This window comes from Myxocyprinus asiaticus, chromosome 16, assembly GCF_019703515.2.
Source record: "Myxocyprinus asiaticus isolate MX2 ecotype Aquarium Trade chromosome 16, UBuf_Myxa_2, whole genome shotgun sequence".
NCBI classification, from domain to species: Eukaryota; Metazoa; Chordata; class Actinopteri; order Cypriniformes; family Catostomidae; genus Myxocyprinus; species Myxocyprinus asiaticus.
Window position 1 is genome coordinate 36,548,914 of NC_059359.1, and position 26,266 is coordinate 36,575,179.

A 26,266-nucleotide genomic window follows, 5' to 3' on the forward strand; every position below is an offset into this window, starting at 1 on the left:
CCACCACTCTATTTGGCAGGTTTGGTGCTCCAGCGGCGGTTTTCCGCCCCTGAGCGCCCAGCTGTGGCACAAATCCGCCCCCGATGTGACAGTCTCCAGGGGTAACGAGGACAGGCCTCTTCCTCCCCCGTCCCAGGCTGTTCCGGGGGTGGTCACAAGGAGCTAGGTAAGTACTTTGATGTCCCTGAACTCAGCATGGCCACGACATGGTGTGGCACCTCGAGCTCCGCCCCGCTGTGAGGCCCCACCCACCGGTACGTCCTACGAGATTGTCCCTTTGGTCCCCCTCGCGTGGAGTTTGGATGCGTGGCTTGTGCTTTCCAAACCGTCACGATGGCTGGTCCGGACCGTCTGACTCGGCTACGCGATTCAGTTCGCCAGGCGTCTGCCCAAGATCAGCGGTATCCACTTCATCTTGGTGAAGGACGAAAATGCTGCTACCTTGTGCGCAGAGATCGCCACCCTCCTACGGAAGGGTGCGATAGAAACTGTCTCTCTGGCCGAGATGAAGGGGTTTTACAGCCCCTACTTCATCGTACCGAAAAAAGGCGGTGGGTTGAGGCCAATCTTGAACCTGCGAGTACTGAACCGGGCTTTACACAGACTCCCGTTCAAGATGCTGATGCAAAAACGCATTTTGGCGAGTGTCCGGCATCAAGATTGGTTTGCGGCGGTAGATCTGAAGGACACGTACTTCCACGTCTCGATTGTACCTCGACACAGACCCTTCCTGCGGTTTGCATTCGAGGGTCAGGCGTATCAGTACAAGGTCCTCCCTTTCCGCCTGTCCTTGTCTCCTTGTGTCTTCACGAAGGTCGCAGAAGAAACCCTTGCCCCGTTAAGGGAAGTGGGCATTCACATTCTCAACTATCTTGACGACTGGCTAATCCTACCTTACTCTCAGGACATGTTGTGTGCACACAGGGACTTGATGCTCTCACACCTCAGGCGACTAGGGCTTCGGGTCAACTGGGAAAAGAGCAAGCTCCTCCTGGTTCAGAGCATCTCTTTCCTCGGTTTGGAGTTGGACTCAATCTCTTTGACAGCGTGCCTCACGAACAAGCGTGCCCAGTCGGTGCTGGCCTGTTTGAAGGCGTTCAACAGAAAACAGCGGTTCCACTGAAACTCTTTCAGAGGCTCCTGGGGCATATGGCATCCTCAGCGGTGGCCACCCGCTCGGGTTGATGCATATGAGACCGCTTCAGCACTGGCTTCAGACTCGAGTCCCGAGATGGGCATGGTGCCACGGGACACATTGCATGGTCATCACGCTGGTCTGTCACCGTCTTTTCAGCCCTCGGACCAACCTCTCGTTTCTACAGGCAGGTGTTCCCCTAGAACAGGTCTCCAGGCATGTCGTGGTCATGACAGACGCCTCCAAAATGGGCTGGGGCGCTGTTTGCAACGGGCACACAGCCGTCGGCTTGTGGACGGGCCCGCGACTGCATTGGCACATCAACTGCCTCGAGTTGTTGGCAATTTTGCTCGCCCTGCGGAGGTTTCGGCCGTTGATCCAGGGCAAACATGTGTTAGTTTGGACAGACAACACTGCAACGGTAGCATATGTCAACCGCAAAGGCATTCTGCGCTCTCACTGTATGTCACAACTCACCGCCGTCTCCTCCTCTGGAGTCAGCAGCACTTCAAGTCGCTGCAAGCCACTCACATCCCGGGCAACCTCAACACGACAGCAGACGCGCTGTCACGGCAGGCTACCCTCAGGGGAGATTGGAGACTCCACCCTCAGGTGGTCCAGCTGATTTGGAGTTGATTCGGACAGGCACAGGTGGACCTGTTCGCCTCCAAAGAATCCTCCCTCTGCCCGCTCTGGTACGCCCTGACCGAGGCCCCCCTCGCCATAGACGTGCTGGCACACAGCTGGCCCCCTGGCCTGCGAAAGTATGCGTTTCCTCCAGTGAGCCTGCTTGCACAGACTCTGTGCAAGGTCAGGGAGGACGAGGAGCAGGTCGTCCTGGTAGCACCCTACTGGCCCACCCAGACGTGGTTCTCGGACCTCACGCTCCTCGCGACAGCCTCCCCCCCGGTCGAATTCCCCTGAGGAAGGACATTATTTCTCAGGGACGGGGCACCATCTGGCACCCACGATAAGACCTCTGGAATCTCCATGTCTGGCCCCTGGACGGGACACGGAAGACCTAAGCGGTCTACCACCCGGGGTTGTAGACACAGTCACTCAGGCTAGGTGCCTGTATGCCTTTAAGTGGCGTCTGTTCGCTAAGTGATGTTCTTCCAACAGGAAGACCCCCAGAGATGCGCAGTCGGATCAGTGCTTTCATTCTTGCAGGAGAGGTTGGAAGGGTGGCTGTCTCCTTCCACCTTGAAGGTGTACATTGCTGCTATAGCAGCACACCACGACACAGTCGACGGTAAGTCCTTAGGGAAGCATGACCTGATCATCAGGTTCCTGAGAGGCGCCAGGAGGCTGAATCCCTCCAGACCGCGCCTCGTTCCCTCATGGGACCTCTCTGCGGTTCTTCAGGGTCTACAGAGAGCCCCCTTTGAGCTTTTGCAGTCAGCTGAGCTTAAGGCACTCTCTTTGAAGACTGCCCTCCTGACTGCGCTCACTTCCATCAAGAGGATAGGAGATCTGCAAGCATTTTCTGTCAGCGAAACGTGCCTGGAATTCGGTCCGGGTTACTCTCACATGATCCTGAGACCCCAACTGGGCTATGTGCCCAAGGTTCCCACGACCCCTTTTAGGGACCAGGTGGTGAACCTGCGAGTGCTGCCCCAGGAGGAGGCAGACCCATCCCTGTCGTTGCTGTGTCCGGTGCACACTTTATGCATCTATTTGGATTGCACGCAGAGCTTTAGGATCTCTGAGCAGCTCTTTGTCTGCTTTGGTGCACAGCGGAAAGGAAGTGCTGTCTCCAAGCAGAGGATCGCCCACTGGCTCATTGACGCCATAGCTATGGCATATCACGCCCAGGACATGCCGCCCCCGGTAGGGCTATGAGCCCATTCTACCAGGGGTGTAGCGGCCTCCTGGGCCCTGGCCAGGGGTGCCTCTCTAACAGACATTTGCAGAGCAGCGGGCTGAGCAACACCCAACACCTTTGCAAGGTTTTACAACCTCCGGGTGGAACTGGTTTCATCCGAGGTAGTGGCACGCAATACAAGCGGATAAGCCCAAGATAGCCAGCCGGGTGCATCACTTGCACATAACGCCTTTCACCTCCTCTGAGCTGAAGCCGTGTGTCGTTAATTTCCAGTAGTGTTCACAAACTATGTTTCCTGGTTGACTTCCCCCGAGCTCTGTGGCAGTCGAGTTTTTGGAGAGACTCACTGCTGGCCCAGTACACGTGCTAACTAAGAGCCCTGTTCTGGGGTAGATGCTCAGCATGTGGCGGTTCCCTGTAAGGTAACCCCACGCAATATATATCTTCCGCTAATTCATTTCCCTGTTGGCAAACTGCGTCTTCCTTGGGCAGAGCCCCTCTGCCACAGTCTCCATGTTTGTAGTAACTCCTCCCCCATTGGGTAGGATCTACCTTGAGACTCTCCACATGGTCGGCAAGACCATGTGACATATTTTTTCCACTTAAATATCCCCCCTCTCTTTGGGTGAGGTGTGGTCTCCGCGGTGTCCTCCCCTTGGGAGGGACACCCCCCGACTAGACCTGGTGGCCCAGTCAGATAATCCCCCATCTTTTTTAGGGAGTGGAAAAAAGAAGGGGAAAAGAGGCCACGACTGGGTTAGCCTGTCTCTAACTTTTGGGTAGTTAACTTGTCCCCAAAGGGCCGTTCGACACTCATAACTATGTTGGGGGAGGTTACGTGTCGGCCTGGTGTGCTGGCTACGAGGCACACAGTGGTCTGCCCGTCACACACCGCCAGTTCACATAACACAGTTCAGCCAGTTGTGGCATTTTGTATAGGGACCCCTAGTGTCACTACATCGACACAACGTTGAGTGAGTGACAGATAGGGAACATCACGGTTACTTGTGTAACCTCCATTCCCTGATGGAGGGAATGAGACGTTGTGTCCCTCCTGCCACAACGCTGAACTACCCGCTGAAATGGCCGGACCTTGTCTCGGCTCCTCAGCATAAAACCTAAATGAGTGGTTGCATACCAGCTCCTTTTATACCCGTATGTCTGGGGGAGTGGCATGCAAATACCACTTGCCAATTTTCATTGGCCTTTTATCAAAGACCAGAGGTGTCTCAGGCTCCCAAGAGTGACCCCTAGTGTATCTACATCGACACAACATCTCAGGGAACGGAGGTTACACAAGTAACCATGACATTTTGTCTTGGGAGATTGGAGTTAAAGGGATCTGCCAATAACCCTTTGTTAAGTCCAGTGTCGAATAAAATTGAGCCCTCAGTCGATCCAGCAACTCGTTAATCCGAGGCATCGGGTACTCGTCAAATTTGGACACCGCGTTCACTCTGCGATAGTCTACACAGAACTGGACTGTCCCATCGGTCTTAGGTACCAGAACCACCGGGCTGGCCCAATCGTTGTGCAACACTTCTATTATGCCTATCTCGAGCATTGCCTCCAATTCTTCCTGAACAACTCTTTTCTTGTGTTCAGGAAGGCGATAGGGGCGGCTACAAACCACCACCCCCGGGTGGTCTCAATATGGTGTTCTATGTGGTTCATGTGACCAGGGAGAGGCAAGAACATGTCCACGAATTCCGCTTGCAACTTGGCCACGTCTGTGATCTGCGATGGCGAGAGGTGGTCTCCACACGGGACCAGGGTGGATGAATTTGGTTTGAGACTTACCTCCGGCCTGTGCTCTGCCCTCTCTGGAACTACCATTGCCAAGGCCACAGGGACCGCCTCCCACGATTTTAAGAGGTTGAGGTGGTACATTTTACGTGCTCCGCCCCTGTCTGTTCGCCTAACCTCATAATCAAGATCTCCGACTTGTCGTGTGACTCAAAGGGCCCTTACCACTTGGGAGTAATTTAGAGCTTGAGGTGGGCAGTAATACAAGCACTTTATCTCCTGGTGTGAATTCCCATAGTCGAGTGCCCCGTCATACAGTCGGCTTTGACGTTCCTAAGCTTGGAGCGAATTCTCCTGTGTTAATTGACCCAAAGTGTGGAGTTTTACTCTAAGATCAAGAACGTATGCCCATACAGCAGCTCAAATGGGGAAAACCCTGTGGAGGCTTGTGGGACCTCTCGCACTTCAAATAACAGCCACTTATCCCAATTTCTAGCGTCCTCATGTATGAACTTATGAATCACATTTTTTAAGGTTTTATTAAATTGTTCCACCAACCCATATGTTTGTGGGTGGTAAACACTGGTGTGAATCAATTTAATACCTAACAACTTGTACAGTTTGCGTATTGTTCATGACATAAATGTAATGCCTTGATCAGTGAGGATTTCTTTTGGAATCCCCACTCGGGAGATAATTCTGAAGAGCGCCTCCACAACACTATGTGCTGAGATGTTGTGCAGGAGCACTGCTTCCAGATATCACATTGCGTAGTCCACCAGAACTAATACAAAGCAATGCCCGCGTGTGGTCTGTTCTAATGGCCCGACGAGGTCCATGCCAATTCTTTCGAAGGGGACCTCCATTAGCAGTGGAGGGCACAATGGCACTTTTGGATCAGTGCCCATCTCCCTCACTGGACACCGATCCTGGCAGTGCCCGGCTTCCCCGCAGGTCACACAGACCGGCCCAGGCTTCCCTACCGTGCCCATGGGGGCAAACTCGACAACCTGGGGGGAGAGCAGAGGGAGACAGGGGAAGGGTGAGACATAGACAAGGGGATGGGTTTGGGTAGGGCTCCTCCCCATTTCCAGGGAGCTGGAACAGGACAGAAACGGGAGGAGGGGGGTTTAAGAGGTAGGAGAGAAAGAGAGAGTAGATAGAGAAGAAAAAGCCTCTGGTTCGCTGCCTCATGGAAATGCCACCATGTAGTCTTCTGCCAGCTGGACGGCCTCTTCCAGCGACGCCGGGCTGTGGAACTGGACCCACTCGGTCATCCCATGAGGGAGTCCAGTGTCACCAAGTTGACAATATCCATGGCGCCACAGGTTCCCTCAGCCAGCAGCCATCTTCGACAGGTATCCCGGAAATGTTGCGTGAAAGCTTCCCAAACTTCAGGGTCCTTAAGTGCTGGTGGTTTTGCTCAGGACTACAGCCAAACCGTTGCACGATTGCCTTCTTCAGGTCTCTGTTGTTGTGGAGCCTGGTGGCAGGAAGTTGCTGGGCCACTAGCTGCGCTTCTCCGGAGAGCAAAGGTAACATGCAGGCTGCCCATTTGTCGGGTGGCCACCTCCACACCTTGGTCGTCTTTTCAAATAAGTAGTGGTAGGCCTCGGGATCATCGCTTGTCCCCATCTTGATGAGGGTAACAAGGGTTGTGGGCTCCGGGGTCACAGCTGCAGCCTCCTCTCTGGCGATCAGGCTCCGGAACGCCTGTCAATACTCTGCTTGGGCCTGGAGCAGGAGTTGGAAATTCTATTCCTGCTCCAGGCGTAAATCCATGAGGGCATGATGTTGGTTCTTCTTGATGCTGGTGAGGGACTTGATTACTTCGCCCAGTGGTGAAGGGTCCAGGACGACGTTGTCCTCCAAATCCCGGGTTTCGGCACAAGTGTAATAGAGTTCGAATTTTCAGTGCAAATGGAGGAGTCAGGAGGCAGTGGAAACAGTCAACATGAGTCTTTTATTACTCTTCAGCATCGTTCACAAAACTTAAACAAAAGGGCACTCAGTGGCCAAGTAATCACACACAAACGAGTCAGTAATTTTTGTCGCATACACAGGAACAGTCTCTCTCTGCTCTCTTTTTCTGCCGACTGATGTGTCTGTTGGCCTTTTCAGGTCTCCCTCTGCCATCACTATAATGAGAGACAGGTGTTAATGATAATGACAGCCCAGGTGATGAGCCTTACTGCTCTCCCTCTCCCACAGAAAGATACACGACCATGCCCCCATCCCCACAATGATGAAGAGTTCAAGGTGTTTCACAGAGGTGGTGCTTAAGCACTAGTGGATTATCGCTGCACCAGTCAGATAGGTTGAGAGAATATACCAATAAAGTCACATGGTGACATAAGCGGAGCTCTGAGGATGATAAGCCACAGTAGCTCAGTATTTAGTCTCTTTCGCTTTCTCGCCAATATAAATAGGACATTTATTTCATCATCTCGCCATCATTACGTCGTCATTCATCATTACGGTTGTATCCAAAGGGGTGCAATGGATCTGCCCATCATGCTTGGGAGATTAGCATTTAAAGGATGCTCTCACATACCCGTGTTTGCACTCCAGTTTTCTGCCTGTACTCTAGCGTCTATGGCCGAAGCTGATTGTACTGGTGTGGGACATGCGGCGGAGATAGTTGCAGCTTTGGTAGTGTGTCCTGACGAGGCACTGTGAGGTAATGTTCGCTGTCCTAGTGCACAATGTGGACGTATGGATTCACTTTTGAAAAAGGAATACAAGTAAGTCACCTACATAACTCGCACGGAAAACCCTATCTGTCTGTTACTCCTTGCTACCACCAGCACGTTGGAGTCTGCAAACTGTTATCCCTCTGTTTAGCAGTTTCTGCAAACTGCTCTATTGATCATGGGTCATGTGATTTGTGAATTGGCTACATTGTCTGCTACACTTCTTACAGCTCGCCGTCAGGTGTGGTTTGCCCAAGCGAGGCTGCCTGAAGAATGTAAGTGGACCTTGCAGTACCTGCCAATTGTTCCAGGGCTCTTGCTTGGGCCATATGTTCCAGAGTTGCTGGAAAAGTGAGTGTAGATGTCGGAGGCCACTCGGCAGCTGACACAGGTGCAGTGTGCTCCTGCCTATAGGATACCAACAGCTCACTGTTTTTCAACACCAGAGCAGCGCATTTCGCCATACTCCTCAACCCCAAGCCCCACAGAGGCCTCAGTCGATCAAGAAGCTTGGGGCTATCGACCTCCTCACCAAAAACATCTGGAGGGCCGTATCAATGCTGAACCACCCCCCCCCCCCACCCCGCTTAAAGCCATACACATAAAGCTTTAGGTACTACATCAGTTGGATTACTGGAAAGCCACAATTTCAACAACCCTAAGCAGGTGTTTTGCTCTACAGGTCCGACGCCGGCCACCCAAATTTTCAGGAGTCATCCTTACAGTTATCAGGGATGCAGTTTGTTCAACGGCTCTCTCTCTGGTGATTTGTTCGCTGTTTAAGAAAGAAGCCATAGAAAAGGTTCATTCCCTCAGTCAGAGGGATGGTTTCTATTAGACTTACTTCCTGGTTCCGAAGAGTGATGGTGGTTTCTGCCCAGTTCTAGATTTAAGGTGTCTAAATTTGTTCCTGAAAAATCTTCGCTTCTGGATGTTGCTCACAGCTGATGTTATTTGGTCTGTGACGAGCGAAGACTGGTTTGTGAGTGTCGACCTGAAGGATGCATATTTTCATGTTCCGGTTGCAGTTCATTATCGGAAATTTCTTTGTTTTAGTTTTCAAAAGCAAGTCTACCAATTCAAGGTCCTGTTATTCGGCCTGTCTGTGGCTCCTCATGTTTTCATGAGATGTGTGAGTGCAGCTCTGTCTCCCCTGTGGTCCAGGGGAATGCAAATCCTGCCTTATTTGGATGACTGGCTGCTTTGTGCCCCGACAAGAAGTCAGGATGTCCACAACACCAGAAAGCTTTTGGAGCATGTGCAGAAGTTAGGTCTCACGCTGAGCGATACAAAGATTTGTTTGATTCTGACACAATCAATTACATTTATCAGAATGACTTTGGACTCTTGTACAATGTCGGTCACTCTGTCACATGCTCAGGCAAACAATATCCTGAAGCTCCTTGCTCGTTTCTGACTGGGAACGATACTGCCATACAGAGTGCTCTTTCAGTTTATAGGGATGCTGACAGCTGCCACTTCTGTGATTCTACTGGGCCTGCTCAACCTCAGGCCAGCGGTGGAACAACAGTTTGCATTTGAGCCCCACCAGACATCGTCATCGATGATTGTTGTTTCCAACAGTTGCATCCAAGCGTTGACACAATGGAACCAGTGGGAGTTTCTCACAACTGGTGTGCCTCTAGGTATCATTCCCACTTGGCAGGAAGTACTCACGACCGATGCTTCCCTCAAGGGATGGGGGCAATATGGTATCAAAGGGGCATGTGCAGCCGTTGGACTCCAGATCAGTCCACAGACCACATCAACCTGCTACGTGCGGTTTACCTAGCTCTACAATATTTCCTACTGGTCCTGGCAGGCTGCCATGTGCTTATTTGGTCCGACAACACCTCGACAGTGTTCCATCTCAACCATCAGCGCAACACAAAGTCTCTCAGGTCCTTGGTTCTCACTCACAAAATTCCCACCTGGTCGATTTCTCGGCTTGCATTGTTGAGGGTGGTTCACCTTCCGGGGCCAAACAATCAGGTGGCAGATGTTCTCTCCAGAAATTGTATGCATCTGGGGCAATGGAGGCTTCATCCAGATGTAGTGCAGAGCATTTGGCAGTGGTTTGGGAAAGCAGAAGTAGATATTTTTGCTCCGGAGGTGACCACTCACTGTTGCTTGTGGTTTTCAAGGACAGAGACATCCAGCCCTATGGGACTTGATGCACTGTCTCACAAATGGCTGAACTGCTTTATGCATTCCCTCCTTTTCTGCTGTTGTGGGAGACAGTACACAGGATCTCCCTGTTCAACCACAGAGGGATCTTAGTAGCACCTTAATGTCCAGCCAGGCCTTGGTTCCCCCTACTCTTGGAGCTCTTGGTGGGCAGTCCACGGCAGCTTCCTCTCAGGAGGGATCTCCTCTCACAGCTGGACGGTGGTGTATGGCACCCGGACCCAGCCTGCTTTGGGTTTGGCCTCTGGGTCCAGCCCTCTTCCAACTGATTGTGAACCTGCTGTTATTCATACTATTGCCAGTGCTAGAGCTGCCTCTGTGCATCAGCTCTATGCCTCACATTGGAATCTTGTCTCTTCGTGGTGCACAAACCGTGGGGTTGATCTTATACACTGTGAGGTTCCAAAGGTTTTGAGTTTCTTGCAACATCTTTTGGATGCAGGCAAGGCAGCCTCTACACTGAAGGTATATGTTGCAGCCATTTATGCTTATCATGTTCCTGTTAGTGGTTATTCCCTTGGTTCTCATACTCTTGTTAGCAGTTTTTTAAAGGGTGCAAGGTGTTTAAGGCCAGCCCGCAATCTCCATTTTCCAGTGTGGGATTTGTCACTTGTACTTGACTTCCTTTGCTCACCACCATTCGATCCATTGCAGAATAGTGAATGGGCATCCTTGAAAAAAAATCTTTCTGTTGGCTATAGCTTCAGCTAAGCAAGTTGGAGAGTTGCATGTGTTGTCTGTTAGTGAGTTCTGCATGCATTGGTTGCCGGATGGATCCGGGAGCAGACGGGAGAACTGCTGTGACTTGCATTCTGCATGTGACTTGCATTCCTCATGACTATTTTGGTATGAGTCATCCACTAGTGCTTAAGCACCACCTCTGGCGGTCAGGAGGAATGAAACAGAATGCTAGTTATAAATGTAACTGTGGTTTTGTGAATTCTGGATAACTGCCAGAGATCTTGGTCACTCGGAAAGCACGAGAAAGGCGTACCGAGACTGAATGCTGAGCTACTGTGTCTTATCATCCTCAGAGCTCCGCCTGCGTCACCACGCAACTTTGCTGGTATATTTTCTTGACCTATCTGGCTGGCACTGCGATAATCCACTAGTGCTTAAGCACCGCCACTGGTGGTCATCCGGAATTCACAGATCCACATTTACATTTGTAACTAGCGTTTTCACATATGGAATGAGACATCACATAAGCTTGCGCAAGTGATGTGCTTTGCTCTATTGTAGTGTAATTCTGGAGCGCACACTTTAACCAGGCTTCCTTCGCTATCAGCGGTCCAGAGATGGGATAGTGCAGAGCTGATCATTTGATATCGCGGTAGCTTCCCTTGATGATCACAAGGCTTACCTTGATATCGTGGCACAGGCTTCTTAACTTAAGACCTATTTGAATTCTGAAAATGTATAGTTTAAAGCACTATTGAGAAAGTCTTCTGTTTTTTTTTTTTTTGGACATTTTTTTCAGCTTTGATAAGGAAAAAGACAACACTTTGCATGCATCAAAATAAAGGTTTTCTAAATTACACTTCATCACCCTTTCTTACATTTATCATGGTTTTGTCACGGTATATACTGTGTATATATGATATATGCAATTTATTATATATTATAATAAGACATATTTATTGATGGAATACATGGAATTTGTGCATTTTTAAAAGCCTGTGAATCGGAATCGAATTGGGAAATCTGTATCAATACCCTGCCCCACTAGGCAAATGTAAACAGCCTATAATTAAGCAAATGTACTGTATAACTTGGCAGAAAATTGTTTATTCAGATTGTAATGAATAATTAATGTAACTGTTTCTTGAACATTGGTGTTTATTTATCATGTTGTTATTAATTTTATACCTTTTTGTTAAAAAGTAATCAGCCACTCAAGGTTGTGTGTTAGGCACGATGCAATGCAGAGAACATCCTTTAATCTTGGAACAATCACAGTAACACACAGCTTCGAGTGGCTTTTCGTTTCCTTGCAATATAAAACACATGGGAAATATTAGAAATATGGTTACTTATAAATAAATATCGTTAACACTTTACAATAAGGTTACATTTGTGTACATTAGTTAACAACATTAGTTAACATTAGTTGTTGAACTAACATGAACTAACAATGTACAATACTTTTACAGCATTTATTAACCTAGGTTAATGTTAATTTCAACATTAAGTAATACATTTTTAAAACATTTTAAAAACATGATCTAACAATTGACAGTTTTTATTATTATTAACTAGCATTAACAACGATTAATAAATGCTGAAAAATACACATCGTTCATTATTCATTAGTTCATTATTTCTAATGCATTAACTAATGTTAACGAATGGAACATTTTTTGTAAAGTGTTACCTAAATCTCAAGCACACAAAATCTCCTGAGATCTTACAAAAATGAGACAAGACCAGTGAAATGAACGATTACCCTTATTCTTACACTAACCATAATATAAACAAAATCCCTGTATGGTGTAATTTTCCCCATGTTATTTTTCTTCATCCGTACAGAACCCTGGATACGCAGGGAGGCAGGAACTTCCTGAGAATCTGAAAATTAACTTCCGTTCAGTGGCGATGATGGTTCCTGACCGACAGATCATAATCAGAGTCAAACTGGCAAGCTGTGGCTTCATTGACAATATCGAGCTGGCCAGGAAATTCTTTACTCTATACAAACTCTGTGAGGAGCAGCTCTCTAAACAGGTGACTATCATTAGTAATAATTGACTTAATGGCTAATGTTTAACAGATTTTGAGTTCTGCCACACTCATTGTAAACTAGATTCATACAGAGAAGGCTAGAAATTTTATGTGTTCATATATTATAAGATATAAACCAGCTGACTTTTCGCTAGGCCCCGCTTTAAAAATATTTCTGAGCAATCCTACCTTAGCAACATATGCTGTGCAGCATATAATCATAAAAGCTTTTGCTCTTTTCTAATATAAGTGTACGGAAGTGGATTTGGATTGTTTTTAAATGGCATTTTATTTAAAGTATCCAAAAACATTGTAACATGTTGTTTGAGGGGGCACTTATAAAAGTGACACAAGGTACCCAAATTCCCAAATGAAGGAAAATCAAGGTCAATTACAAACTGTCTCACACTTGTTTGACACATGTTTGAGCTAAACAGTTCTGCATTTAGCACTTTAAAAATTACATTAGTGAAATAGTATTTGAAAATTCACCGATATGTTCCAGATTTGTTTGATTTAAAATCCACTTTAATTAACAATTTAAACAAACTAAAACATTTATTCTTAGTTGAATTTCCTCTTCTCTCCCAGGTTCATTATGACTTTGGCCTCAGAAACATTCTGTCTGTCCTGCGCACTCTTGGTGCCGCGAAACGGGCTAATCCAAATGATACAGAGTCCACTATTGTTATGAGGGTTCTACGAGATATGAACCTGTCCAAACTGGTAAGACTGTCAGCACACATACAGACAACATTTTTACATATGACCGACCAAAGTCACACCACATGTCACTCTTTCTTTGACCATTGATTCTCTCTCATATCAGTTTGCAGCTTTGCATTACAATATCCTTGAAACATTTCACAATATATAACTATATTTATAAATCTAAAATATAGCAGTTAAATAAGATTGTCTCTTTCCTTCAAGATTGATGAGGATGAGCCGCTGTTCCTGAGTTTGATTGAGGATCTTTTCCCTGGAATTCAGCTGGATAAAGCTGGATACCCTGATCTGGAAGCAGCCATAGACAAACAGGTTGGGAATATACAGTAATAACAGTTCTAATATCCATAAAAACAACACAAGAAAGCATTTTTGTTATTCAGAAATATACTTGGTGGATTATTTGCACCTTGCATTAAAAAATGCAGTTTGAAAGAGCTGGGAATTAGCAGGGTAGTTTGTGTATTTATTTGTTTACTAGGTAACTGAGGCTGGTCTGATCAATCACCCGCCCTGGAGGTTAAAGATCATCCAGCTGTATGAGACTCAGAGAGTCCGTCATGGGATGATGGCACTAGGACCCAGTGGAGCAGGAAAAACAACCTGCATCCTTACCCTGATGAAGGCCATGTCTGGTGAGAAATACAGTAGACAGTACACACAAAACAGTCATTATGGTACAGTAAACAAGGGCTCTATACCAAAGCAAGACTACATTACTGCATCTACAGGATGTTTAATAGCTTAAGTTATTATTAGGCTTGTAATACAATTATAATTAAATAGTAATGTTTAAATTATTCAATGGGTTTATTAATTGTCAGATATTATGTGTTAGAGCTGAGATTCCCAATGATTTAAAATAAGTAAACTATCTGATTTTGTGTGTTTAGACTGTGGCTGGCCTCATAGAGAGATGCGTATGAACCCTAAAGCCATTACTGCACCCCAAATGTTTGGACGACTCGATGTGGCAACTAATGACTGGACTGATGGCATCTTTTCCACGCTTTGGAGGAAAACACTTAGAGCCAAGAAAGGTAGATCACAATATGGTGAAACATTTTTTTTTATTTTATTTTTTTTTATAAAATATGCATGACAAGTGGAAGATGACACAATAAAATGAAAGATGTGTTCAGCTCTGAAACGTTTTGCTGCATTTTCCTGGTGAAATTAAAACTAGAGGTGCTACAACAACTGTGCGTTTAATTTACTTTCACACAAATCACAACTACAACTACAATGGCTGATTATAACTTTATTAAAACATATTTTTCACTCTATTACTCACACACTGCTATGTTATTGTATCGAAACACTTTTACTGTAATGCATCATTTGAAAATAAAAATACAATAAAATAAAATAATATATATATACTCCAGGGATGCTTGTGTCTGATGCACAAGCATCCCTGGAGTAACCATAATTTGCACTGTAAATTTATTTCCCTGCTAAAATTTAAATATATATTTAAATTTAACTTATGCAGTTAAACTTTGTGAAAATTCTGCATGTTATTGCACCCCTGCTAGTTTTTGATGCTCTTTGTTTTTATTTTTTTTTTTTTTTTGCCTTTTACTGCTGTCGGTGGTGCTTTATTCTCGTGATATCAAATAATTTCACTATACACAAAGCACATAATAGTACACAAATAAAACAAAACACCATACATTTTTATGTAGGCTATATACTGTGTGGTAATACAATATAACGTGCTAACGTTACTACACTCATACTAGCTACAATGCTTAACAGTTTATTGTGTATTATGAATTTGTTAATTAGTTAGAGTAATAATAAAGTATTAACAGTTTTCCTATTTGACTAATAAAAGGAACAGTAATGACACCTATTAATTTAAATATATATTAAACATCAAGTTACCATACCATTGTTCTTAGTAGTGTACTCTACACCATGCCAGAAAGAAACTTACCCTGATATACATTTTGTAAGTTTATGTGGGACTATAATTACAATAGTAATTTTTTTTTTTTTTTTTTTTTTTTTATGGGAAAAAATTAAATAAATTCTTACACATTTTACATATGTACTGTATATAAATGTTAATTAAATGTTAGTTCATTTTAAAGGTCAGGTCCATGTGTTTTTTTGGGGGTGGGGGTGGAGGTGGTAGCACGTAATTTTTGTTTGCAAAAATGTTGCCATTGTCACTTAAATTTCATGAGATCAGGCTGGTTAAACTATACACTGATGAGCCAAAACATTTTGACCACTCACAGGTGAAACGAATAACACCAATCATCTCCTAACAAGGCCACATGTCAAGGTCTGGGTAGATTAGATGGTAAGTGAACAATCGGTTCTCGTAGTCAACATGTTGAATGCAGGAGAAATGGGCAGGAGCACAGACATGAGCAATTGTGACAAGGGCCAAATTGTTATAGCCAGACGACTGGGTTAGAGCATCTCTGAAACGGCACTTGTGGGGTACTCCTGGCCAGCAGTGGTGAGTACCTACCAACAGCGGTCAGAATAGGGACAAACCACAAACCGGTGACAGGGTGTTGGGCGCACAAAGCTCATCGATGCACGAGGGCAACAAAGGCTATCCCATCTGCTCCGAACCGACAAAAGGTCTACTGTGGCACAAGTCACAGAAAATTTTAATGATGGTTACGGGAGGAATGTGTCACAAAACACAGTGCATCACACCCTGCTGCGTATGGGGCTGCGTAGCCACGGATCAGTCAGAGTGCCCATGATGAACCCTGTCCAACGTTGAAAGCGCCTGCGTGTTGGAACTGGACCTTGGAGCAGTGGAAGAAGGTCGCCTGGTCTGATGAGTCCCGGTTTCTTTAACATCACGTGGACGGCCATGTACATGTGTGCCGTTTACCTGGGGAAGTGATGGCACCGGGATGCACTGTGGGAAGACGACAAGCCGGTGGAGGGAGTGTGATGCCCTGGGCAATGTTCTGCTGGGAAACCCTGGGTCCGGCCATTCACGTGGATGTCAATTTGCCACCTGCCTAAACATTGTTGCAGACCAGGTACACCTCTTCATGGCAATGGTATTTCCTGATGGCAATGGCCTCTTTCAGAAGGATAATTCCCTCTGCCACACTGCACACATTGATGAAGAGTTCAAGGTGTTGCCCTGTTCTCCAAATTCCCCTGATCTCAATACGATTGAGCATCTGTGGGATGTGCTAGACCAACAAGTCCGATCTACAGTGGCTCCACCTCGCAACTTACAGGATTTGAAGGATCTGCTGCTAATGTTTTGGTGCCAGATACCACAGTACACCTTTGGGGGTCTTGTAGAGTCCATGCCTCGGCAGGTCAGCACTGTTTTGGCAACACATGGAGGACCAACAGCATATTAGGCAGGAGGTCATAATGTTTTGGCTCATCAGTGTATTTCTGGTCTGAAATTTAAAAAGCACTTCTAATTTTGAATGGGCTAATGTTCTGATCAGTTGTGCAAAAAAAAAAAAAAAAAAAAAAGCTAATGGTTTCTAAAGTGATTAAAAAACCTCTCTAACAGGAAAGGGTGTTCTATTTCCTTCCTCTATATAAAAGGCTGTGAGATCTATAACACATCAAACAGAATGGTACATTTGGATAGGAAAAACATGCAGAAACCTATTGACTGGGTTTTTGAAATCAATAAACAAGTGCAGATATCAAACAGGGCTTTAGAAACTAATGGCCAAACCAATCACCCATAAGATGTCAAATGTTAATCATTGATCAAAATGATTGACACATAGCATTATGCTTTTGAGCGTCTACACCTGGTACATTTCATATTTATACTGTGTGTTTTTCGCTTTAGGGGAGCACATATGGATTGTTCTTGATGGGCCGGTAGATGCTATATGGATTGAGAATCTTAACTCAGTCCTGGACGATAACCGCACACTGACATTGGCTAACGGTGACCGGATCCCCATGGCCCCCACCTGCAAGATTGTGTTTGAGCCACACAACATCGATAATGCCTCCCCGGCCACAGTGTCCCGTAACGGGATGGTGTTTATGAGCTCCTCTGTCCTTAACTGGAGCCCAATTTTGGAGGTGGGTGATGAGGAACCAGTGTTAAATGATTACATCTTTAGGTATTATGGATGTAGATCATTTTAATAATCAAAAAGTTATAGTCATATTAGAAACAGAATCATTAGAATTACAAATATTTAATCAACTAAACCGTGTCCACATATACATTCACTTTGGTGGTCACCATTCAGAGTAAACGTGTTTTTATTACATTTGCATTTTATCATAAGAAACATACAAATGAGGCACATCACAAGTAATTTGTCATACAAGTACCAGCAATATCTGCAGTATCTCATTGCCAAGTTTTAGTTTCAGAGCAGAAGAGATACAAAAAGTAGAGAATGGGAAGTGCCTTTGTTCATTACTTAAGATTGCATTAAACTTTAAAGTAATTGATCACCCAAAACGAAAAATTCTGTAATCATTTAAAATTGTCTTTATTCCATGAGGAGATATTTTGCTTCCAAAAGGATATGTATTTCAGAATGTCAGGCTCTGAAGCACACAGTGGTCAGGACCTCTAAAAAACAAAGTACAATAAAAAAATATGTGAAAGTAGTCCATATGAATGGTCCGCTATATTCCAAGTCTTCGAAGCCATACGATAGCTTTGTGTGAGGTACAGACCAAAATATACGAAAAAAAGAAAAGAAAAGAATGCTACAGTAGGGTATATTTAGGTCATTATAATTCAAAGTAATACAGATTTCAAACAACCTGACGGTGAGTAAATGATTAACAATGCCATTTTTAATGTTGGGTTTACTATTTCATTAAACCATCCATCATCCAGGAAAATCTAAGCTAACAGAAATTCAGAAGTTCTAAGATATTGTATTCGAGAACAACCAGAATCTACAATCTCTTTCTCCACATTGGCTCATTTGCATCATAAAAGCAAAGGCAAGAATAAACAGCACTCCAACTGTAGAAACCAGAGATTCTGCTAGTCAGTCTTATTACTACACACTGAATGAATCCAGAATTCCCAAGGCAATTCTCTCTGTTTTAATTTCTCTCTCTGTCTTCTCTGACTTCAATGTGTTCCAGTGTTCCGTGCTTAAAGAGTAGAGGAACGAGATAATTGAATTTATTCATTCATGGCATAGTTGGAGCACTAAAGGATTTAATTTCTGATTAACCAGTGTGAATGTGTTTGGATTTCACTGCAAAAAAATATTAGGACTTATCTTCAGAGAATGTATCTTTAATGTAAGTCTATTTTGTCTTGTGGCAGTTCTAGATTGTGTTTCTTATTTTTCACATCTATGCTTAAAATAAGTAAAAAAAACAATCTGCCAGTGCACAAGATAAACATGTGACATTGAAAACACAAGAACTTCTTAACACTTTCATACGTACCATCACACATAAATGGGCTAATAAATGGGCTCTGCAGAGTAGTATCACACATATGTGTTTCTGCAACAGCCAGTTATGTTACAAGCTACTAGATTCAAGTTAGCTTTCGCGCCGACACAGGCTGTGCTGGTCAAGCGTCTGTAATTTATATTCGCTCATACAGTTGCTCATACAGTCTTTTAAACCACAGAATATGTTTATTTTATATACATACATCTAACTCATCACCAAAGTATTGAGATAAAAAGTTTACAGCTCTTATTCTTATAATGCGTGCTGCTGTTGGGCCTCATGTATTCAGATAGAAGACAAAGGCAGGCCTAACACAGTCGTAAAACCTAACTCAGGCCCCCACATACCAGGTCATAAATCTTACTGATAAAAACCGTGCCAAAATCAAACAAAGGGAGTCCAAAACAGACTACAAATCCCATGAAGCCTTGCTCACTAAAGGAGCGAACTCTCAACTCCTATTGGATGAGGGACACAACAGAACACACCTCAACCATGACATCATCAGGAGTAGAAATACCTCTGAAATGCTTCCGGGATTTGCTTCCAGCAACTTTGCTCACCATGTGTAGACGCAGCTCATCGCTGCTCTCAGGTGCAACCTCGTGGCACAAGGAAGTAACGTCCGACTTGAAACTGTGGCCATACAATCTCCATCTCACTGGACGAGTTGAGATTACTCTGTGTTCAACCGAACACTCTAACGGATCCGAAGGAGACCGCCGAGCAATCCGCATCTTCATCCGTTTGCCTGCAGAAGTGAAGAGAAAAGATTTCTCTTCCCTCTTCAATCAAGTCAACGTCGCTGATTTCTCCGCCAGCCCGCCGAGAATCAGCAGCCGTACCAACCGCTGACAGAGCGAGGAAACGGCCACCCGTCATCACCCGAGCCTTGAGGAACCGAGTCTGTGTTAAAGGACGGATGAACACACATTCTGCATCCTCATGCGATTCAAGTAAGAGGTTTACGTCTGGGCAGAGATAGAATATTATAGTGTGTTATTCTGTGTATCAAGGTTATTGCTTGTGCAGTTTACAGACTGCCATGTCTGCTCATTATTAATACTCAGGGTATTAATTGTCACGAATTTGATTTGCTGTATTGTAGTCCAACCACATTGGGCTGTTGTGCATTTCCGCCATCGTGGGTGAGACCGGCAAACTGAGTTTATCCATTAAAGAATCAAAGACCGCGGGATGGTTTACGAGCCATCCACCGCATCTCTGAATGATAAACTAACAGCTGCTTTCTCTCCCACAATCGCGAAATCGGCTTTGGGGCCGTCACTTAATTCTCTCTCTCTCTCTCGTACTAACCACACACACACACACACACACACACACACACACACACATACACACACACGACCCCTCACAAACATTCTGGCACACATTTTTGGCTAGTAGATAGCTTCGTGATAAAGCTCAGCTTTGTCCCTAAGCTATCGTACAAGCGGATACACGCGGTAACTGGTAGACGCCATTGACTGGTTTCTCTCCACCCACATTCGCTACCATATTCTCTGGCCGGTAGTCTCGCGTGACATAATCTCCACAAGAGTCACGTCCATCATTTTGTGTGCGTCCCTCCTTACATACACACACACACCCTCGTGTGTTATAGGATTATTTTAGTTTCCATATCTAATCCTATCACTGTTTAGTTTGTAGTTGTAAGTCGGAAGTTTATTGACTGCATTGTATTAATTATTAATTGATATTACTGCATAAATAAACTTTGTTATATTACAAAGAGAAGTGTTTTGGTTTGGTTTGCATATACCTGTGTCATGCTGACGGGATGTCAGTGCTCGGATTCAAGCCTTCATTCATTGTTTTTTTCCCGAAAATTGATATTCTTCGGATGTCGATTTTCCTAAGAAAACAATCTAATATTGAGACTGTTTTACTATCTGGTTATTAGTCCCTGAATCCAGGGTGGTGCCCCGTCAATGTTAATCCTTATTAATATTCTATTGATTTTTGATAATTGATAATTATCTTTGATGATTGTTGAATTTGAATGATCAATAAGCTAGTGTTAATTTTAATTAATGTTTCATCGATGTTAACAATTAACTATTATTTTTGATAATTGTTGATTTAAAGGATTAGAAAAGCTAACATTGATTCTCATCAATGTTCTATTGATTTTAATAATTAATAATTATCTTTGATAATTATTCATTATTGCTAATAACCAAACCCACTCCTAAACGTAGCGCACTACATTTACTGGAGCCCCATATGAGGTTTTAATGAGTTAGATTCAATTAATTAATTTAAATATGAATTAATAACTAAAGAAATAATTATCGATTATTTTTGATAGTAACACTGATCTAAACAACCAGTAAAGCCCTACACTGCCATTTGTTTACATTAGTAGCGTTTGTCATTTGTCAAACAAACAGCTACTCAAAGTGTTTTTCAAGCACATAATATGTTTATTTTATGTAACAAACAGCCTAATTATCACCAAAGTACCACAATAAAAGTTCACAGCTTGTATATGCACAGCCATCACATCTAAACATGATCTTCCCATGCACGCAGCCACATCTGCTGATTAGGTGCAGATGTTGTTTTCATTCACGCAAACAGCAACTCAAACAGTCTTTTCAGGCATATAATATGTTTGTTTTCTGAAACAGACAGCCAAACTATCATAGGAGCACCACGATAACAGTTTAAAACTCGTATACTTATTTTTTTATGACAAGAAATAAAAAATGGAAAAAATAAATAAATAAAAAATACTCTACAGTCTGCCCACCTCTACCGGCTGCAGAAATAACTCACTTCAGGGGGCACTTCAGGGGGCACTTCTGGGGAATTTAGACCCTACTCAAGAAAGGGATAACAAGATTTCTTAGTCTTACAAAGCACTGTGCTAATGTTTCTTGGCCTCTTTGATATTTGCAGCCTAATCTCATGAAAATTACATAACAATGGAAACATTTTTGCAAACCAAAATTAGGTGATTCATCACGTTTGGTTGCAGTTTCCCAGTGAAATGTCCAGCGGGGGGCGCCAAAAGCAAGTGAAATGGTGTCATAATCAGACAAGGATTTTAAGGTGAATATTAGATGTCATTAGTTTTAATGACTAAAACATACCTCCCTAACCTAAAACTTTAGCCTAAACCTAACCAATAGTGTCCTAAAAGATAAAAAAGAGGTGAACAAAACAGACATCCTTACCCTAAACCAACACCTAAACCTAACCAATAGTGTTAAAAAAGATAAATGAGAGGTGAACAAAACAGACATCCTTACCCTTAACCTATGCATAAATCTAACCGATAGTGTTTTAAAAGCAAATTTGACATGAAAAGCACATCTTCTGAAGCAAACACATCATTTTGTGTCGCTTATGTCACTTTTGCTTCACTTTCATTTCAAGCATCCTTGGCTGGGCTAGAGGCTCAGTCTCCGAGTCCAAAGTTTTTTTCTGTAACTGCTGGTTAGTTTCTCCTAACCAAATCCAAATCCTAACTGTCTGTGGGACGGGCAAAGCTGACTCTCGGTTGCTTCCATGCCGATGGAAAAACAAATCATGCATATTCTTGCTCAATTCACTGCAATAATCATCAACAGGCATAGTATGGAGACGTAATCAAATAAGAAAATAATTAATTTGGACTGTTGTTTTTAAATGGAACGTACAATATTTTCGGTAAAATCGCACATTTTTATGGAATGTATGGTGAAAATTTCAAAATGGCAGCTTTTTAAACTCGACCTCAACAGATTAAATAGCAGAGGGTTTAATTAAGATATTTTGGTGTGTTTTTATTTTGTTTTATTTTATAATTTTTTTTATCCCCTTTTCTCCCCAATTTGGCCCTTGAAACAACCACACCGTCTTTTTCCAGAGCAGCCTGTATTTCTCCTGTGGTTACCTGTGGGTTTTTCTTTGTATCCCGAACAATTCTTCTGGCAGTTGTGGCTGAAATCTTTCTTGGTCTACCTGACCTTGGCTTGGTATCAAGAGATCCCTGAATTTTCCGCTTCTTAATAAGTGATTGAACAGTACTGACTGGCATTTTCAAGGCTTTGGATATCTTTTTATATCCTTTTCCATCTTTATAAAGTTCCATTAAGTGCATAAACATGAGAGCTAACAAACTCATTGACTATTTATACACAGACACTAATTGTAATTTAAAAAGCCACAGGTGTGGGAAATTAACCTTTAATTGCCATTTAAACCTGTGTGTGTCACCTTGTGTGTCTGTAACAAGGCCAAACATTCAAGGGTATGTAAACATTTGATCAGGGCCATTTGGGTGATTTCTGTTATCATTATGATTTAAAAAGGAGCCAAACAACTATGTGATAATAAATGGCTTCATATGATCACTATCCTTAAATAAAAGACAGTTTTGTTGCATGATCAGTCATATTTTCAAAATCAATGCCAAAATTTCACAGTTTCTGCCAGGGTATGCAAACTTTTGAACTTTTGATATATATATATACACACCGATCAGCCACAATATTAAAACCACCTGCCTAATATTGTGTAGTTCCCCCTCGTGCTGCCAAAACAGCACCAACCCACATCTCAGAATAGCATTATGAGATGCTATTCATCTCACCACAATTGTACAGGGCGGTTTTCTGAGCTACCATAGACTTTGTTAGTTTGAACCAGTCTGACCATTCTCTGTTGACCTCTCTCATCAACAAGGCATTTCCATCTGCAGAACTGCCACTCACTGTATGTTTTATGTTTTTGGCATCATTCAGAGTAAATTCTAGAGACTACTGTGTGTGAAAATCCCAGGAGATCAGCAGTTACGGAAATACTCAAACTAGCCCGTCTGGCACCAACAATCATCCATGCGATTATCTAATCAGCCAATCGTGTGGCAGCAGTGCAGTGCATAAAATCATGCAGATATGGGTCAGAAGCTTCAGTTAATGTTCACATCAACCATCAGAATGGGGAAAAAATGTAATCTCAGTGATTTGGACCGTGGCATGATTGTTGGTACCAGATGGGCTGGTTTGAGTATTTCTGTAACTGCTGATCTCCTGGGATTTTCACACACAACAGTCTGTAGAATTTACTCCAAATGGTGCCAAAAACAAAAAAACATCCAGCAGTTCTGTGGACAGAAATGCCTTGTTGATGAGAGAGGTCAACAGAGAATATATATATATATATATATATACACTGTATATTAGGGTTGTCACACGATAATAATATTTAATCTCGATTAATCACTTAATTTTTTGTAGTTAATCGCAATGTCTTTATAAACATGAGTGGACAAAATATGCTTCTTCCAGATATATTTTTCAGTTATCCACACTAAACCTACCCCACCAACAGAGCTGAACAACAGAAAATGAACAGAATACAACTCATTTCAAATTATGTACAAAATTTGGTAGTTGGAAGTGTATTATGACAGGATTTATTCGCTTCTTTTTATGGAGTTTTGACAGACGTAATCTTTCCAGGAGCACAGTGGAATTAAATAGCTCTGGTCATATGACTATTTGCACCAGTCATTTACAACTGACAACTCTGTGCAAAATACATCAAAAAATACTTTTAGACCCCAGTCACAATTGTAACCGGTGGGATTAAATGGGTTAATGTCAGTGTAGATTAACTGCAGGGTTTCAGCAATGTTTCCAACTTCAGCATTGGCTAGTGGACTATCAAACAGAGATGCTGTGACAGAATCTTGGTGACAGCAGCAGGGTTTCTGTTAGCCGGTAATCAGTACTGCTGCTCCCTATATGCATATTACGCAGTCTGCGTAGGGCACCAACTCCCTAGGAGGGCACCAGAAAGTCCACTGGCTACCCTTACTTGCTCGTTATATGTTATTCAAGGACCCGATAGCGGTGACAGAACACAGACGATCGCCTTGTGCTAACACTTTCACTTCGCGCTCGCACTGCACCTTGCAACTTTTGTCTCAAGCTCACACCGTGCCTCGCAGTGCAAGGATGGTGTTCAAATGGCAGCTGTCTTGCCGCTGCAATCATGTTACAAAGTTCAAAGCTCTATCTGTGCTTTGCGGGCAAGTTCGGTCTACTGCTGTGCAACATTGATAAAATGCTTGCCGCAGATATCAGCATAATGTCTCTCACCATCTGTTTTCCCGACAGCAATGCATGTGACATTAGCATCGTTTGCGCAAATTGACTTCCTTCTCATGAACTATGGTTTATTCAAAGGATCATATTACATGTTAATGGCGTTAAAACAATGAATGCCGTTAAACTCATTTTGCGCTAACGCGTTATTAACATGTTAACTTCGACAGCACTAATATCTACACTGGGGGCTAAAAGTTTGGAATAATGTAAAGATTTTGCTGTTTCGGAAGGAAATTGGTATTTTAATTCACCAAAGTGGCATTCAACTGATCACAAAGTATAGTCAGCACATTACTGATGTAAAAAACAGCACCATCACTATTTGAAAAAAGTCATTTTTGATCAAATCTAGACAGGCCTCATTTCCAGCAGCCATCACTCAAACACCTTATCCTTGAGTAATCATGCTAAATTGCTAATTTGGTACTAGAAAATCACGCCATTATATCAGACACAGTTGAAAGATATTTGGTTCATTAAATGAAGCTTAACATTGTCTTTGTTTTTGAGTTGCCACAGTATGCAATAGACTGGCATGTCTTAAGGTCAATATTAGGTCAAAAATGGCAAAAAAGAAACAGCTTTCTCTAGAAACTCATCAGTCAATCATTGTTTTGAGGAATGAAGGCTATACAATGCTTGAAATTGCCAAAAAACTGAAGGTTTCATACAAAGGTGTACACTACAGTCTTCAAAGACAAAAAACAGCTGACTCTAACAAGGACAGAAAGAGTGGAAGATGTGGAAGACCAGATATACAACTGTAACAAGGTTAAATTAGGAAAGGAGGAGGCGGGAACTGGCTGAACAATCAAAGTAATATTTTAATAGGAACTTAAAAAGACACAAAAAATAAACGCACACTTGGCAGCTGCATGTAGCTCTCTCTCTCCCGATCTTAGAGTTCAAGGGACTGAATTATTTATTTATTTACCAACTCAACTTCTCTTTTGAATACAAACAAACTGTATTTAGTAATCTACAACATAAAACTAAACTAACACATACAGACAAACATGAGGTTAATTAATGGGTTTTGACCACTGATACTGTTTTCACCATATTCAGCCCCGCCCCTTTTCATGGCTTTGCTCTTCTGAATTTTGTCATCTAACTTCCTGTTTGTATTGAAGCTACTGAGAAGAGTCGATCTAAATGGATTACGTGTTGGAGCACAGAAAGTATTTTTCATCAAATGGTGTGAGTCTACACCACCCCTTTACTCTGTGAAAATGCTTGTGAGGTGTATTTCTATCACTTTCTGTCAATTGGACCTGCAGATCACTTTCAGATCGCTATGACACACTGCACTTTTTCATGATACATGATAGGTTTTATTGTTATACATGTAATTCTGCTTCATTTTTTAGGGTTTCAACTTGTTAATAATTTATGTTAAAATGTGTAGTTGACATGAAATTTCAAACAGGACAGCTTATATTATTGCCAGCAGCAATATCACCCTAGAACTCTTGACTGCTTACTCACTAAAGCTAAGCAGGGTTGAACCTGGTCAGTACCTGGATGGGAGACCTCCTGGGATAAAACTAAGGTTGCTGCTGGAAGAGGTGTTAGTGAGGCCAGCAGGGGGTGCTCAGCTGTCAGTTGATAGTCAGTTGCCAGTGTGTTATTAAGGGAAGTATAAAATGTTCACTCTGAGGCTAATAAAGTGCAGTGCTGATATATGTATTGTAAT

General features: G+C 43.3%; 1 protein-coding gene across 1 annotated transcript in view; it reads left to right on the plus strand.

The window, feature by feature from the left end:
- dnah5 (dynein, axonemal, heavy chain 5) overlaps positions 1 to 26,266 on the plus strand; it is a 234,836-nt gene that overhangs the window by 74,103 nt on the left and 134,467 nt on the right. The window contains exons 38-43 of the mRNA XM_051720100.1: positions 12,116 to 12,310; positions 12,899 to 13,033; positions 13,241 to 13,348; positions 13,518 to 13,671; positions 13,930 to 14,076; positions 16,845 to 17,086. Coding sequence (XP_051576060.1) covers positions 12,116 to 12,310; positions 12,899 to 13,033; positions 13,241 to 13,348; positions 13,518 to 13,671; positions 13,930 to 14,076; positions 16,845 to 17,086 — 981 coding nt within the window. The remainder of the gene's footprint in view (positions 1 to 12,115; positions 12,311 to 12,898; positions 13,034 to 13,240; positions 13,349 to 13,517; positions 13,672 to 13,929; positions 14,077 to 16,844; positions 17,087 to 26,266) is intronic.